The 18,204-nt window shown below is 37.3% G+C and overlaps 1 protein-coding gene across 1 annotated transcript in view; it reads right to left on the bottom strand.

Annotated features, from left to right (window-relative positions):
- Window positions 1–18,204, bottom strand: part of LOC306846854 (SH3 and multiple ankyrin repeat domains protein 1-like) — a gene marked incomplete at its 5' end in the record, with an annotated part of 71,456 nt that overhangs the window by 30,755 nt on the left and 22,497 nt on the right. Inside the window, 5 exons of the mRNA XM_079380522.1 lie at window positions 9,853–9,928; window positions 10,319–10,432; window positions 12,804–12,952; window positions 13,116–13,240; window positions 17,852–18,021. Coding sequence (XP_079236648.1) covers window positions 9,853–9,928; window positions 10,319–10,432; window positions 12,804–12,952; window positions 13,116–13,240; window positions 17,852–18,021 — 634 coding nt within the window. The remainder of the gene's footprint in view (window positions 1–9,852; window positions 9,929–10,318; window positions 10,433–12,803; window positions 12,953–13,115; window positions 13,241–17,851; window positions 18,022–18,204) is intronic.

The following is an 18,204-nucleotide window of genomic DNA, read 5'->3' as shown; positions in this document are numbered from 1 at the left end:
TAAGTCGTGATAACGACAAAACAACTTTCATTATGTCGAGATCACGAGAAAATTAAGTCGTGATAACGACAAAACAACTTTCGTTATGTCGAGATCACGAGAAAATTAAGTCGTGATAACGACAAAACAACTTTCATTATGTCGCGATCACGAGAAAATTAAGTCGTGATAACGACAAAACAACTTTCGTTATGTCGTGATCACGAGAACAACTTTCGTTATGTCGCGATCACGAGAAAATTAAGTCGTGATAACGACAAAACAACTTTCGTTATGTCGTGATCACGAGAAAACAAGACAGAAAAATTATAATAATCCATGGCCGCTTAGAACTTCCGTAATTTTTAACCAATGCATTTACATTATATTTCCAGTTGTTCATGATTTACTGAATAAAATATATATCTGTATATGAAGAGTTCAAATGCAAAAGCCTCTAAGTGCTATCTGAAATTTTCTTCTTATATGAGCATTTTTATCGGGCTCCTATATTTATATTCAGTTATTTGACATAGAAAAGGACCTATGCATTGCAACTAGAGTAAAATTACTGAACCTAAACATAGGAGCCTGATGAAAATGGTCAATTTAGAAGAAAATTTCAGATGGCACTTAGAGGCTTTTGCATCTGAACTCTTCATAAATATCTATCTATATACATTTATATATCTATCTATATATAAGAAACAAACAGTTATGGAGACAAATTGAAATAATGTGTTTCTTGATTATTAGTTGTTTTAGTTGATTTTAATGCTTGTTTTGTCCTAATTTAAATTATTTTAAGTCATCTTGAGGCCCCCTTAGAGATTTGCTGATGCTATTTGAGAACCACTGCCCTACACTGGGAAAAACATTTACTGATATAAATGAACTGGTTTTAGGTCAACAATAATATTTAATATCACTTAATTAACCAAAATACATTAATTTATACCAACAAAAGTAATTTTATTGGGTAGACATAGCATATTATAGTATAGCGTTTCCATTACTTTAAATGTATAAAGAAGCGAGCAGCTAGGTCATTTGGCTAAACTTCTCATAGTGTTCTGGAACAAAATGATGACAGAATTATCACTTTAGGGTGATCAATCAAGCACACCAATGTACCCATCAGACAACGCATGCACAAGAAGGTTGAGAGAGAGACCCCTCCCCCTACCCCTGTCACCTCCCTCTCCTTTAACAATGTCTGTAAACAAAGCGGAACCTATGAATGAAGGAGGAGAGCGAGCGAGGGAATCGAAAAAGAGGGAAATGCAGCAGCGCATCTCCATCTCTCAGAAGAAACACAGTCAGGGATGAGAGAACTGAGAAGCGAAAGACATGGACAAGGAGAGGAAGAGAGAGCAAAAGGGGAGAGAAAGCAAGAACTCACATCATCTCTGTCAAAGCCTCTTTCGTTGGATGTCGATGATGGTCCACGCTGCCCTCCCCCTCCGTCACCCTCTGCCTCCTTCGCTCTCTACGGCATTGCTGGATCCACAATCTACTGCCTTATTCCTCCTCTTTCTACAACTCTCACACTCTTTCTGTCCTCCAGCATGGTAGACTACACCACACCGCTGTTCATTCAGAGCATGTGTGTGATGAAGAGAGTGACAGAGAGAGAGAGGAGGGGAGAAAGAGCGAGAGTGAGCAAAAGAGAGGGAGAATCAGCAGGAAGAGAGGGGGTAAGGAAGTGTGGATAGTGGCAGAAGGCGTATGTGTGCCTGTACAGTACAGTATGTATCGTGCGCGTGTTCCCATATCTGTATCGATGCCAAAAAACTTGCTGGCACGTTTTCAGCGTAAGACTGCGCAGCCGTGTTCAAGCGGACTCGTTCGGTGAACTTTTACCTGAAATTATACTGTACGTCCTTGACCCTATTACGCAGATCACTGTCCTATAAAGAGACGTGCGCTGGGAAGGGAAAAAGAGAGTGCTGCAGGGCGCTCAGGGACAGGGACGCTGGAATTGTGACACAGTTGAGCTCGCACAGACCGAAGGAAGACAAGGAGCAGAGAAGGATACTGTAGAGAGAGGAAGCTGCTATTAAAAATGACTCGGCGAGGGAAGGACAATGATAGAGATGGTGAGGCAATGCCAGAAAGCACATAGTGATGTGTGGGGTCCTGGAAAAGTGGGGCTGGGATGAGAACAGAAGAGCTGAGTGGTTGGAGGAAGAATAGAGACAGTTTAATGAGAATGTTTTTATAGAATTGAATCTAGGCTAATATAATAGAAATAAAAAATTGTGTTATTTGATGTTTGTTCATAATATACATGAATACGTTCATAAAATACATTAAAACTTACAAACATAGAGCTAAAAAAAATGTATTAAATGTATTAGTAGAAGTAGAAATTTTGAACATATATATATGCATACAGTCAAACCCAAATTTATTCAGACACATTCATCATTATTACAGTTTATTTGCTATAGTTTAGAAAATGGTAATAAAATATGACAAGAACTCAGAGTTAAACTGTGATGGAACAAATTTATTTTGATAATGTCAGATAACTGAAATTTTTGTTAAATTTATGTACACAATTAGATAATACCAATTTAGGTCAAACAATTACCAAGCAATGCTTAATTTTGTTCAGTCTGTGGTATAAAAAGGTAAAATTAGCAATTAAAGAAAAAACACTTAAGCAAAACATGGTCAGGTCAAAGTGTCTGAATAATCTTTGGTCCCAAATTTGTATCAGTTTTACTGGTATTCAACTGTATGAAGAATTATTGGATATACGTCCCATTTTTGGGTAATACGTCACAGTTTACTTTGCTATCCACACTAAAAAGTATAAGGTTATTCTGGTGTCCGAATAAATTTTGGTTCAACTGCATATTAGATTACTACTGATTTTTACTAAACTAACATGTTTCACACTTGTATAAAGACCTACTGTAGTGTAAGGTGCCAAAAAGTTATTTTCCCTTTGGTCATGTCAGCAGTTGCAAGATGCTTTTGCATCCATTTATTCATCCATGCAACCATGCATCTATCCCTCACTCTCTCTCTCTTTCTCTATGCCTTCCTCTTTAGTGCCCTTCATAGTATGACCTCCAGATGGAGTCACCACAGGGGTGGGAGGGTGATGGAGAGAAAATGAAAGAGTGCAGGGGGTGAGTAAAATGGGAGGAACTAAAAGAGAGAGAGCGAGCACAAGAGAAAGTTGGAGCGGGACGAGGGGGTAACAAAGCCAAAAATAGAGGGGTGAAAAAAACAATTACAAACTGAAAACACAGTAAAAAAGTATCAGTCTGTGTGTTTGTTAGTATATTTCTACATATGTGCGAATGGGAGTAAGCGAGTGTGACCAGCGAGTGTAAATGAAAAATATGATTTATTATGTGTATGTTTGTATGTAAATAATTTGCTAGGCTTGTATTGTGTTGTCTTGCAGGCTGCTGGGATGAAATGAGCATGAGCTCTCTCCGTGACTGGGACAGAATAACATCACATGAGGCAGCTTTGTGTTTACTGTGAGGTGCTAATGAAAAGAGCACAGCAGTGTTAATTTCCCAGCACACGACTCACAGACAGTTAGACAGTCTGAGAGAGAGTGAGATTACAACATGGCCACCAAATACAGATATTACAGTCTTTCGTATTTCATTTCATCGGTGTGTTAAAGTTAAATTCAAAGGGGCTGGGACAATATTTTTAGTCCCACCCTGCTCCCCAAGGCCAAGTGAGTAGGGAGTAGAGTACACCATAAAGACCTCAGTAGCTCCCCTCATTTCCCCAAGTCCCTGACAACGGCCCTTTGTGACACATGACACATTTTATGTGAACCATCCTACAAAAGTATATTACTGATGACTTAAAGGTGTAGAGACATGGTTTTTAAAAGCTGAACTTCTTATAACTTGACCATAAGCACCATGGTTCATAGTGCATGTTCACAGAGAAAAACATTCCAACATGGAAAAGCAGCATATTGGAATGCAAACATGTTTTAAATGAATGGCACCTCACCCTAAAAAAAATTATTAATAATTTAAAAAAAAATTACATATATCTTCTTATATATATATATATATATATATATATATATATATATATATATATATATATATATATATATATATAGCCTATATTTAGAAAAATATTAAGTGTTCATTGCTGAAGCAACTTAAAATATATATTTAAAGACTTAAATAATAAAAAGTATATATACATAACTCCATTATGAAGCAAATCTTAATTAAATAAACGCTCTGTTATGGAACATAAAAAAAAGATTTTTGTTTTGTTTTTTGTCCATACAAGTGAAAATCCACCAAAACTGGTAGCCAGAATATCTTCTTTCTATTTTGTTTTCAGAAGAATGAAAGTCATGCAGTTTGTAACAAAATAAGAATAAGATTTTGGTTGAATTGTCCCTTTAAGTGAATTACTGTACAAAAAAAAGAACAGTTCCCTGAAGTAACTTGGTAGGTCTGGGCGGTATATCGAGTTTGGACGATGTAGGCTAATTATTGATATTTTTTTTACAGTTTGATACGAGCACATCTGAAAAATAGCCGAGGACAAAGAGTAAGCTGCCGCCGGGAAAGCATAATCCAGTTTGTCCTAAACATCAGACATTAAGGTTACTAGTCATAGTTAACATAACTCGCCCCCTTCAGACGCTCTGGCGGACTTGAAATGTGGTGTTTTCCTCAGTTAATAACTTACTTTTCACAGGTATATTCTCCACCTGTACATGTTAGCATGGCATGGAAATATTTCCATTGTGCTGTCAGGAGAGCATGAGCCTTCTGCATGCGATTCTCCGTTAAACGCGGCAGACTTCAGAACGAGTGCCGCCACACGCATGCGTTTAATACAAATAATCTGTGCTTTTTTATTTCTTTTCAGTTAGTCTAGTGAATTTAACATTTGCTTTAAAATACATTATTTTTGTTTTTAGATTACAATACTACAATATTAGAATGTAATATATATATTAATTCAAATAGAAAATAGAATGAAACACCAATATATATAGGCCTACCGTATATTGCAATTCAGCCAAAAAATACAGAGATATGATTTTTTTTTTTTTTTTTTTGCCATATCGCCTAGCCCTACAACCTGGGCATAGTTGGTTATGGTTTACTACTGTGGAAATCAAGTCTACAACCTTCTGGTCAGAGCCGGCCCAAGGCATAAGCCAACTAAGTGGCTGCTTGGGGCCCCCAAGAGTAGTCTACATGAAATTATTGTTTATTTTATTTTATATTCGTAATATATGTCACTGGACAGTGGTAATTATAAAAAAGTGCTATATTAAATAATTAAACATTATATACATATAATTTAATTATTTCCATAGCGACGTGTCATGCAGGCACATATCAGGTCTGTCGGATTAATATCACGGAAATTCACCCATTTCTCCTGAAATACGTGAAAGTAAGTGGTCAGTTAGCTGGGAGAAAAACAGAGTAAACTTTATAGTAACCTACACAATGTGTAGCCTGTTTGATTGGAATAACACATGTCGTCCATTAATTGAAAGGATCAGGGGCGTAGATTAAGCGGGGTTTTTCATTAGACAGTTGTGTTCTCGACATGTTGAGGTTTTAATGGAGCAATGTATATAAATGCAGAATGATTTAAAATTCAAAGAGACAAGATATACATGACGTTTACGTTTCCATGGCAATCAGTCACTCAGTTTGTGACGTCACGACATGCCCAGGCTCGCGCCCGCGGTCCCGCGCTGTATCCATCATTCATTATGTCGAGGTCGAGATGAGTTCAAAGCGGCAAGAAACTCTTCACTCCTCTTTTACGAAAAAGTTAAGCAGCGTAAGTTGGCATGTGGGATCCGAATAGTGTTGCACAATGTTGAGTGACTCTGCCTATTGCTCTTGTTGAATAATTAGCAAGTTTTGATGTTCATTCATTATATAGAGAAAAAAAAGCTGCCTGGACAAACATGCACTTATTTATTTTCAGTGTATTTTTCCGTAACTCTTTTGTAACGTCTTTTATTTTAACACGTATGTTATCATAACCCTTCAAATAAGAATAAAGATAATGTTGAACTGAGATTTTACAGCGTTTGCAGCATTGTGACAATGTATTTCAATCAAGTATGCAAGCACTGACGATCTGATACAGAACCGATCTTCATTTAGGGGTGCTCTGTCATTATTGCACTAATTTGACGTTTTTATGTGTTGTCAAGAATGAACAAGAAACAGTCAGCCTAGGTTTGTTAGGACGACACGCAAGAAAATCAAACTTCACAGGTGAGAAAAACTGATAGAGTGGCTTTTAACACCTGGCTGTTTTTACATTGTATAAAATCTATTAATACACAAGTGTTTGTAGGATTATATATGGACCAATCATAGAAAACACATAATTAGTCAAATATAGAAAAATAAAAAATAACATTAGTATGATGAACAACTTCTCAGCTATCATTTTTAACTCAGTATGTAATTATTAGCTTGCATATTGGTTGTTCATTAGTACTTAAGCACATATTAATTCTGTATTCTGCATGACCATATTCTGCATCCCATAATCTTAAACTTAATAACTACAGCGACTACCTTACAAGCTATTAATTAGCAGTAAATGAAGAGTTTATTGAAGTAAAAGTCATAGTTAATAGTGAATATGTGTTCCCCATTCTAAAGTGTTAAAAAATTATTTAGGATACAAATTATTGGTTATTGTCCAGCAGTGTACTTAACTTGTTATTTTCTTCTGTAAGTCACTATTCCCTGTATGTACATGTTTCAAACACTACTTTATTTGCTATAGACGGAGGCAGAAGTGAATTCAGATGAGAGTGAATGAGGCAGACAGTTTCAGTGAGGCTTCAGAGGTAAAGATTATTTACAGCATTGTCTATGATAAGATATTTATTGTACCTTTTAACATAGACTAATCAGACTAATGTATAAAAGAACAGAACAGAATAAAGAAGTATGTGAATGTGCAAGTATCCATTACTGTGTGCCATGTACTCTACATAAAACACTCACAAAATACAATTTGAAATATGTAAACAATAGTACCCTTATAAGGACATCTTTGTAACTTGTACTCAAAAAGGTGCACATATAGAGTACCAATATGTACCGTAATGTACAACTATGAAACTTTTTGGGGTAAATAAGGTACAAAGATGTCCTTTTAAGGGTACCGTCCCAGTGACAAGCTGTTGTATCTCTCTATCTCTCTCTCTCTCTCTCATAATCATATATAATAATATAATCATAAAGCATATTAAGCAAAAAGATATGATTAAAAATAAAACCTGTCAATTAGACAAGGGTTAACTGAAAGAAAAAAAAACAGGTATAACACTAGACACCCCCCCCCCGGGCCCTGGAAAGGATTATTGCCGCTTTCCATAGAAATCAGAGGTGCGTTTCTCAAAACCACTGTTAGCTAACTATGGTCGTTATTTCCATTGAACTCTATTTGTAACGACAGAACTTGCGACCATTGTTGCTTTTGGGAAATATACATTTCCTGGGTGTATATTTTTGTAATAAAAATAAGCTTCTGTTTCATAAACTGATAACAGCTTAACATTATTTACCTCAGTCTACATTTTGCGTCTTTGCTATTATATTCCAATATCATTATGCCTCAATTAGCTAGATATAAATTAAGAGTTGTTTTATATGTACAGATGCTCTCTGTTGTGTTTAATATTTATTATAAAAAAGTATGAGTTGTAATAAAAGTACAACTTCGATTAATATTTATGTTGTTTAAATAAAAATTCTGTTCTGTAAATGCATTGTCTGCTGGTTTATTTAGCTACTTTTCAGCACATTAAGTATGCCACTTAATACTTAAACCCCCGGTTTCTTGTTTCACAAACAAGGCTTAAGCCTAGTCCTAGACTCAAATGTAAATCTGAGCTAACTGAAAGAAACTTGCACTGACTGATCTTAAAACATGTCAGTGCCTTTGTTTTGTCTTAAGATGAACACCAGTAATGTTTTTTTTCTAAGGCATGTTTATAAAAATCACTTAAATGTCATAATTGAACTATGGCTTAATCCTGGCTTAGTCTAAGCCCTGTCTGTGAAACCGGGCCTAAGACTTTGAATGTTAAAGTGAAAATTAACACCTGACCACTGTTTGCAACTGTTACAATAAAAAAAATCACAGAAGGGTAAAAACATGCAGGCAGACAATGGTATGATGTAAGCAACACAGCTACAACAAACAAAACTGATAATGGGTGTGTTAGATTTATAGTGTGTGAATAATCAATCTTTGACAAGAACCAGTCATATTGGCGGCACCGAGGGGCCCCCAAATAAAATTCAGCTTAGGGCCCCATAAAGGCTTGGGCCGGCCCTGCTTCTGGTTACTAAAGTGATAGTTCACCCAAAAATGAAAATTCTGTCATTAATTACTCACCCTCATAACGTTCCAAACCCATAAGACCTTCGTTTATCTTCAGAACACAAATTAAGATATTTTTGATGAAATCTGAGAGTTTTCTGAACCTTCACAGCAACACAACTGAATCGTTTTATGGCTCAGAAAGGTAGTAAGGACATCGATAAAATAGTCCATGTGACATCAGTGGTTCAACTGTAATGTTATGAAGCTATGAGAATACTTTTTGTGCACAAAGAAAACAAAAATAACAAGTTTATTCAATTATTTTTTTCTCTTCCAGGTCAGTCTCCACCGGCTTTCAAGAGAGTACCTCAATGCACGCGTGTGATGCTCCTGACGCAGGAGCCAGCATTCTGATGTCGAACCCAGATGCGCTGTGGCTTGTTGGCAAGCAGAGGAATGCGCGATAGTGTTTAAAGGGATTAGTTGAGCGAACTACCCCTTGAACACTACACTACACTTAGTGTACACTTAGTACACTACTCTTACAGGAAATATAAAGCTAGCAATGCCACACTTTAGCCACTTAAATGATGATGACTAAATGTAAAGTACTGTAGTTCAATTCAGTGTCTCATTCTTCAGCGTTAGTCTCAGCTATTTAATTCTGAAATTAATTTAACATAACAGGCTCGCATCTGACTTCCAAAACCAGCTTCATAGGCCGCAAACATTGAGATGCATGAATCACATGCTGGCATCTCCGTCTCCATGCCCGTCAGTCTATCACTCACACTCACAGCAGTGCGAGAAAAGGCGCCAAGGCCTCCTCAGGTGAGTCACTGCCAACGGCAGCATTTCAGAAGAACCGACAGAAAACTCTCCACGTGCTAAACAAAACTCAGTCTAACCCACGAGACACGCGAGTAGATGATAAAGAACGCAAATTCCTTGATGGTTTCTGACAGTTGTGATAAACAAATCTATATGGGAAGAATGCAACTTGAAAAGACCAGCATTTTAGATGCTTCTTAACTATAGTTAAGAATACACTCTTAAAAATAAGGGTGCTTAAAACGTTCTTCACAGCGACGCCATTTGTGGTTCCACAAAGAAGTCAGTCAAAGGTTTTTTTAAAGAACCATCTCTTTCTTAGCTTTTTATAATCTGAAGGACCTTCTTTCGCTACAAAGAACCTTTTGTGAAACAGAAAGTTTCTTCTGATGTTAAAGGTTCTTAAAGGAACCATTTAGACAAAAAAAGTTATTCTATGGCATCGTGAAGCTTTTCTTTAAGAGTGTACCTTTTTTTAAGAGTGTACCTTAACCAGCAAGATTTCCTTTGACTGTACTTTTTGTATTGTATGCTGTATTTTTTGTATTTTATGCTTTAGCGAGTCTTTTACACTGCTCAATCAGCAACAAACCTGCATAAAAAAACTCTAAACTGGCCTTCTCAGCAAGAAGTCCTTCATTACAAACATACTGACATCTACATATCAGCAATGCGCATCCATAAATTTGAAAGTGTTCTTACCTGGGCGCGTCAAAGCTGTCGTAGGATCCAACGGTGTAATGTCGGAAGAGTCGCTTGGCTCTCTCGCTGCGGCTCTCTGAAAGACGCATACACAACCGCATCCACATCATCATGAGGTCGGGTGTGAGGGTGCAACTACAGCATGACAGGAAAATACATGTCCGACTTGAAGTTTCCCACTCTGATAGAGCCCAGTGGCCCAAACCACGGTGAAATGGCAATTAGCCAGCGTGAAATGGCACAATCGGTCTCTCTCACACTCCAGTAGTGCTGTAAACTATTAATAGTCATCATAGCTGCTCTCCCTCACCAAGTCTGACATCACAACATCACAGAAGCTGTGGCAGTCCGACTGTCCTACACCTACATCTGGGACTATCAAAATGACAGCTCCGAGTGTAGCGTGGATGTCTTTGATACACAAAACGTGTGTGTAATGTGTGTGCGTGTGCATGAGGAGTCTCACCTGAACGGGACTCCAGGCTGCGGAGAGCCACCTCCTCCACGCAGTCAGAGGGGAACCAACCTGTGCGCCCGCGAACCGTCCCCTCCCAGTAACCTCCTTCACCCACACTCAACACTGAGAGAATCAAGAGAGAGAAACAACAGTGTGTGTGTGTGTATATGTGAGCAGTAAACATATGAACAGTGTACAGTCACGAAACACTATAATATATAGACCAGAAGCGTCATGACCAGACACATTTTTTAGCCAAATGGGTTTTGAATTACCATCTTTTATATTTAGATTCCACAATTATTGTAGGTAAATAAGTGTTTGTTTAAAATGCTGTGGCAGAAATCAGTCATTCATATGTCTACATATGTCGAATCGACCTTCCCCCACTCTAGAACGTCCACTATTTTTTTTACTTGCAACTGTATGACTTTTGTATGATTGTCCCATGATGACTGCTGGGAAGAATGTCACACACAGTTGCTGAAATTAACAGATTTAAAACATTATAAGTATTTGTGTACAAAACTTTAAAGCCTAAAAATGGTCTCAAATTTGAATCTAGCTCAGTGGTGGACCAGGCTTTCTAAACCAGAGAAATTTATATTGATAAATTTACATTCAAACCTATACGCTATTGTTCAAAAGTTTGGGGTCAGTAATGTTTGTAAAGTCTTTAATGCTAATCAAGGCTGCATTTATTTAATCAGCTTTTAATACAGTAAAAAATATGTAATGTAAAATAACTGTTTTCTATTTCAATATATTTTAAAATGTACTTTATTTCTGTGATGGCAAAGCTGAACTGCCTTCAGTGTCACATGATCTTTCAGAAATCATTGTAATGTGCTGATTTGCTGCTCAATAAACATCTATTATTATCAATGTTGAAAATGGTTGTGCTGCTTAATATTTGTGTGGAATATTTTTTTCAGGATGCTTTGATGAACAGAAAGTTAGAACTGCATTTCTCAGGCTGGAAATGACAGTCAGTTTTTCATGACCATGGGACCCCTGTATAAATTGTATAAACATATAGATTTATAATACATTTACTTTGAAAATGAATGTGGGTCCCCTGTGCACACTTATATTATGAACCATCAAAACTGTTTTTCTTTTTCTTTGGCATTATCTTATACCCCGTTAGGACACCAAAACAGCTTGGACTGGTACCCCTTAAAAACATAGGTAATGACGCCCCTGATACACACTCAGAGCACAATCTCAGGTACACACAAACAAATTTAAAGGGTTCATCCGAAAATTAGCCCATGTTTTAGGGTTAGGGTTAGCTAGCTCACTAGCTTACTCACCCTCAAAAGCATCCTAGGTGTATATGACTTTCTTCTTTCAGACGAATCCAATCGGAGTTACATTAAAAATGATCCTTGCTCTTCCAAGCGTTAGAATGGTAGTAGGCAGGTGGTTTTTTTCAACAGTCTAAAAGTAGTCAAATAAAGCGCCATAATAAAATGTCCCTCACATGGCTCCGGGGGGTGAATAAAGGACTCCTGTAGTGAATCTATGCGTTTTTGTAAGAAAAATATCCACATTTAAAATGCTATAAACACTTTTCTCTCATTTCCACTAACTGTTGTAGACGTAAGCCATTCCGCCGGTGACGTAGGACGTCCGGTGCCGCGCTGGTGATTAGTGTTGAACGCGGAAGTATGACGGAGAGAGAGCAAAACAAAACGCCGCTCACGAGTTAGAAGCACAAAATGAGGTTTCATCCGCCGGAACACGGATTGACTTTATTCACCCCCCGGAGCCGTGTGAGGCACATTTTATTGTGGATGGATGCGCTTTATTTGACTACTTTTGGACTGTTGAAAAAAACACCCACCTACTGCAATTCTTAACACTTGGAAGAGCAAGGATAATTTTTTATATAACTCTGATTGGATTCGTCTGAAAGAAGAAAGTCATAGACACCTAGGAACTAACCCTTTAATCACAATCACATGCAAAATCACTATCACTTATGAGTTTACTAATTCATTAAGAAACATGCAAATATGCAAGCTATGGTGACAGATGTAAACAAAGTGATGTACTCTAGAATTAAACACACATACACACACTCGCATGCACGTTGACATTGCTCGCAAACAGACATATACTGACATACCAACACATATCACCAGAATACATACACAGACAACGTTTATCCACACCTGTGAAAAACATACAGAAACAAACCAACGTTTAATGGCACTCTTGCTGACATACACACACACACACTCTCACACAACGCATTTTCACATAGAGCATTGGTCTCAAACTCAATTCCTGCAGGGCCACAACTCTGCACAGTTTAGCTCCAACCCTAATTAAACACACCTGATCCAGCTAATCAAGCTCTTCAGGATCACTAGAAACTTCCAAGCAGGTGTGATTTGGAGCTGGTTGGAGCTAAACTTTGCAGAGCTGTAGCCCTCCAGGAATTGAGTTTGAGACCACCGACATAGAGACACACAAACCCATTCACCTTTGACTTTGTCTCCCTTGTTGAAGCTGATCTCGCGGTCCCCCTGGGCCGAGTGCAAGCGGGTGGCCACAAACACACGGCCAGGCACGGCACTGTAGAGACGCCGGCGCTGCCCGCTTGCTGTGCCCTGACTACTGATAGAGCCGGCCCTGTACAAAGGCACACGTATCAGACAATAGGGTTAACATTCATTTATGCACATTTATTACCGGCTCGATTCATTCAGGTGTCCGTCTTCACAAGACGTGAATATTGATGATGAGTTCGCTGAATGACAAGCTAAAACCTTGTCCTTTCTACTCTCTTTCTCACCCTTGTCTTCCCCGTGTTTGCCGACTCCGATCGTCTCGGTCACCTGTTCGGCCACGGGATGGGGAACGGGTTCGTGCTCCACGGGGACTGCTGGAGCTACGCAAGGTGCCGCCATGCTTTAGACCCTGATAGACATAAACGTGATAAGTAACAATTATAGTTTGAACATCCAAACCAACAGAATAAAACCGTATTGTACACAGTGTCAAAACAAAAGGTCAAGGTCTGGAGGGTCAGCATGGCCCAGTTAGCGCCTTAACTCCCATGCTAATGGATAGCATTTATGAATTCAAATTTAATTTTCACATTTTTACAAATCTTTGCTGATTTTTTTAATTAATCTTTTTTTAAATTATTTAAACAATATTACAGTTTAAAAGTCTGGGGTCAGTAAGTATTTTTAATTGTTTTTGAAGAAAATATGCTCATCAAGGCTGCAATAAATTGATAAAAAATACAGTAAAAACAGTAATTATTGTGAAATATTATTACAATTTAAAATAACAGTTTTCTATTTTATTATATTTCAAATGTATTTTATTCCCATGATGGCAAAGTTGAATTTTCAGCAGTCGTTACCATAGTCTTCAGTGTCACATGATCCTTCACAAACTGATTTGGAGCTTAAGATACATTCCTTCTTATAATGTTGAAAACAGTTGTGTTGCTTAATATTTTTTTAGAATATTTTCGCTTTCACTTGCAAATTCATGTATCCTTGCCAAACATAAATGTATTAATTTTGTTTAAAAAAAAAAAAAAAAAAACTTACAGACACTAAACTTTTGAATGGTAGCATTTACTCACAAACATATATATATATATATATATATATATATATATATATATATATACACACACATGCAATACATACAAGTCATTTAAAGCAGTTTAGCATAAGGCAGCAACATAACAAAACGTGAAAATGAAGGGGTATGAATACTTTCGCAAGGCACTATACATATATATATATATATATATATATATATAGTCATACCCCTTTATTTTCACATTTTGTTATGTTGCTGCCTTATGCTAAACTGCTTTAAATTACTTTTTTTCCACATAAATCTATACTCCATACACGATAATGGTAAAGCAAAAAACAGGGTTTTAACATCTTCACAGATTTATTAAAATTAAAAAACGTAAATGATTCCATTGCGTAAGTATTCATACTCTTATCTGGGATGGTTGAAATTTAGCTCAGGAGCATTTATATTGCTTGTAGATGTTACTACACTTTGAGTGAAGGTAACCTGTGGCAAATTCAATACAATGGGTATGATTTGGAAAGGCACACAGGTCTTAATAAAAGGTCCAACAGCTGATAATGCATATCAGAGCAAAAAACAAGCCCTGAGCTCAAAAGAACTGCCTGTAGAGCTCAGAAACAGGTTTGCGTCAAGCCACACATCTGAGAAAGAATTCAGAAAAAAATTATGCTTCATTGCTCTGTTACCCTTAATGGAAGAAGTTTGAAACAACCAGGACTCTTCCTAGAGCTGGCCTCCTGGCCAAACCGAGCAATTGATGGAGAAGGGCTTTGGTTAGAGTGGTGACCAAGAACCTGATGGTCACTCTAGTTGAGCTCCATGATCATATATGCAGATCGGAGAAACTTACAGAAGGACAAACATCACTGCAACACTCCATTGATCTGGGCTTTATGGCAAGACTCAATCCTCTCTTCAGTGTAGACACATGAAAACACACAATTGGCAAAAAAATCACCTAAAGGATCCTCAGACTGTGAGAAACAAGATTCTCTGCTCTGATGAACCTCAATTCTAAGCATCATGTTTGAAGGAAACATCACCTGCAGAGTACCATCCCAAAAGTAAAGTGTGCTGGTGGCAGCCTCATGCTGTGGGGCTGTTTTTCAGCGGCAGGGACTGAGGGACTCGTCGGAGTAGAAGACAAGCTCAGTGCACCAAAATATAGAGATAGCCAGTCCAGTCCAGAGCATTCAGAACCTCAGACTGGGCTGAGGTTTACCTTCCAACAGGACAATAACCCTAAACACACAGCAAGAGTGGCTTATAGACAACTATTTGACTGTCCTTGAGTGGCCCAGCCACAGGATTGAATCCAATCAAACATTTCTGGAGAAACCTGAAAATGTGCATCTGCCCCCATCCAACCTGACAGAGCTTGAGAGGTGAAGAGAAGAATGGCAGATAATTGCCAAATGTTGATGAGAAAAGCTTGTCGCATCAAACAAAAAAGACTTGAGACTGTAAAGGGGCTTCAGCTAAATATTTAGTTAAAGGTATGAATACTTATGCAATGTATATTTCAGTTTTTTTTATTTTTAATAAATTATGAAGTTGTGACAAATCTGTTTTTACTTTGTCAATATGGTGTATGGAGTGTAGACTGATGTAGGAAAAAAATAATTTAAAGCAGTTTAACAAGGCAGCAACATAAAACATGAAAAAAATGAAGGGGTATAAATACTTTCGCAAGGCACCATTTGTTCATGTTTTTTTATGTTGCTGCATAACTTTTTTTATTTTATTTTTTTCTAAATTTAAATACTTTTTTCAGTTTAACAGCATTAATAATATTTAGCGCAGTTAACGCAGGGGCAGAGCTAGAGTTGGCCACCCCACTCACAACTGCTGCTTCTGTCTCTTTTTTCTTGAAAAGAATTGCATTTATGCAGAGCGTTTTATGAGCACATCAAACGGGAGACTTTTCAGACACACACTCCAACTTCGCCTCAGCTCAAGGCGCTAGTCAAAATGAGCGGAAACTGTACAGGTGACAAAGAGGTTCAGTAGAACATCAATGAACTGCATTCAGATGAGATTTTGTCAGGTCATATGTCAGTAAAAACATTGTCCTGTCAGCCGTTATACTGTGTTTGTAGCGCGTGCTCTTCAATTGCATGCAAATGCAGTGGAGTGTGCTGTAGCCTGTATCATTTTATATTAAAGCGTGAATAAAACTACGAACATGCGTGTCAGATCCGTGTCACTTTCAGCAGCGGCAGCTCTTAAAGTAATAGCAGCCAAATAACCTAATAACCCACCTGCTGTGATGTCTGTTAATCAAAGAACAAAAGAAAAAAGAGGAAATCAATCACTTTTGTAGCTTTAAGGATCCATCTATATTTAATTTAGAATTTAGTGTTTGATAACTTTATTACATTTCTGTATATTTCCTACTTGCTGAAGGGCACAGGTAAATATGGCATTTAATATAATGGTTTTATGTGAAGATTGTTTTAACTTCACTTAAATTAGATGTTGTTATTTTTAGTCTAATAAATGTTCAAATTGAAACCTCTCAGTTATACTGTGATGTTGAATGGCTATAGTCAACGGTAAAATATTAGGGAAAAAATAACAATTTCCTAGAGACACCAGTAGCATTGGTGTCCCAGCAATACTCGCCTTCAGTCATAAAAAAGATACCATTAAACAAACATTAAAATGATACTGTCTTTATGTTGTTTCTACACTAATTTGAAGATTAAATGTAAAATTATTGCAATATATAAGTATATTTAAAAACTTTAATGTTAGATGGGGTTAATCGTGATTAATTTCAGAAGAAAATATGAGATTAGTTATTTTTGTTAATAAAATATGATGTTAGGCAAGAGAGCATTGCAGTAGTCAAGTCTGGACAGAACAAGAGCCTGAACAAGGAGTTGTCAAGCATGTTCCGAAAGAAAGGGCCTGATCAATCAATCATAACTCCATGATCTTTTGGCTGTTTTTGAAGGAGTTATGGTTGATGATCAGCTGACTTTTTCAGACCACATTGCTAAAACTGCCCGGTCCTGCAGATTTGCTTTATTCAACATCAAGAAGATCAGGCCCTTTCTTTCCGAACATGCTTCACAACTCCTTGTTCAGGCTCTTGTTCTGTCCAGACTTGACTACTGCAATGCTCTCTTGGCAGGTCTTCCAGCCAGTTCTATCAAACCTCTACAATTAATCCAGAACTCGGCAATTTTTAATGAGCCGAAAAGAATGCATGTCACACCTCTGTTTATCAATTTGCACTGGCTACCAATAGCTGCTCGCATGAAATTCAAGGCATTAATGTTTGCCTACAAAACCACCACTGGCTCTGCACCTCTTTACCTAAATTCATTACTTCAGACTTATGTACTCTCTAGAAGCTTATGTTCTGTAAGTGAATGTTGCTTTATTGTGCCATCCCAAAGAGGCACAAAATCACTTTCACAGACTTTTACATTAAATGTTCCCTCCTGGTGGAATGACCTGCCCAACTCTATCCGAGCAGATGAATCCTTAGCCATCTTTAAGAAACGGCTAAAAACACATCTCTTCCATCTTTATTTGACCCTCTAACTCTAGCAATCTCTATTCTAATTCTATTCTTTAAAAAAAAAAAAAAAAAACTAACACTAGTTTTTCTAATCTTTTTGTATTCTATCTATTTGTTTTCTTTTTATTTATTATACAATTAACAAAAGCAAAAAAATGCCTCTAACACTAGCTTGCTCTATTCTTTTTCTATTCTATCTGTTTTCTTTTTATTTATGTAATTTAAAAAAAAAAAAAACCTTGCTACATGTACTGCGTTAAGCTAACTGAGACTTGTCATAGCACTTGCATATCATTGCTCTTTTGTTGATTTTGATTGCTTCCATTGTCCTCATTTGTAAGTCACTTTGGATAAAAGCGTCTGCTAAATGACTAAATGTAAATGTAAAATTTTAAGGAAAAACAAAACAAAATAAAACAATAAATTACCTGCACAGAGACTAGGTTTGATCCAGCAGCGTTGGGAAAAGCGATCCAGTCTGGCACGTTCATGCTGTTGTCACTGTTGGCCCGCAAGAAGGGATGAGGATGGGGCAATCCAAGAGTACGAGAACTCTCCCTCCTCTGGGGGGCATATTTTGGAGACTCCAAAAAGGGAACTGACATCAATCAGGAGAGAAACAGTCATATAGAGAGAGTACAGATGCCAAGAGAGACAGAAGTATGTTTCAGTTGCCCAATAATATCCTGCAAAATGCACTTCACAGGATATTCGGTGTACAATTGTACACTGCATGGGTGGTCTGTATTCGATGATGTTGCAAAGCATTACAAATGGAGTG

This window comes from Barbus barbus, assembly GCF_936440315.1.
Source record: "Barbus barbus genome assembly, chromosome: 3".
Lineage (NCBI taxonomy): Eukaryota > Metazoa > Chordata > Actinopteri > Cypriniformes > Cyprinidae > Barbus > Barbus barbus.
This window is presented reverse-complemented; position numbering and strand designations above follow the sequence as displayed.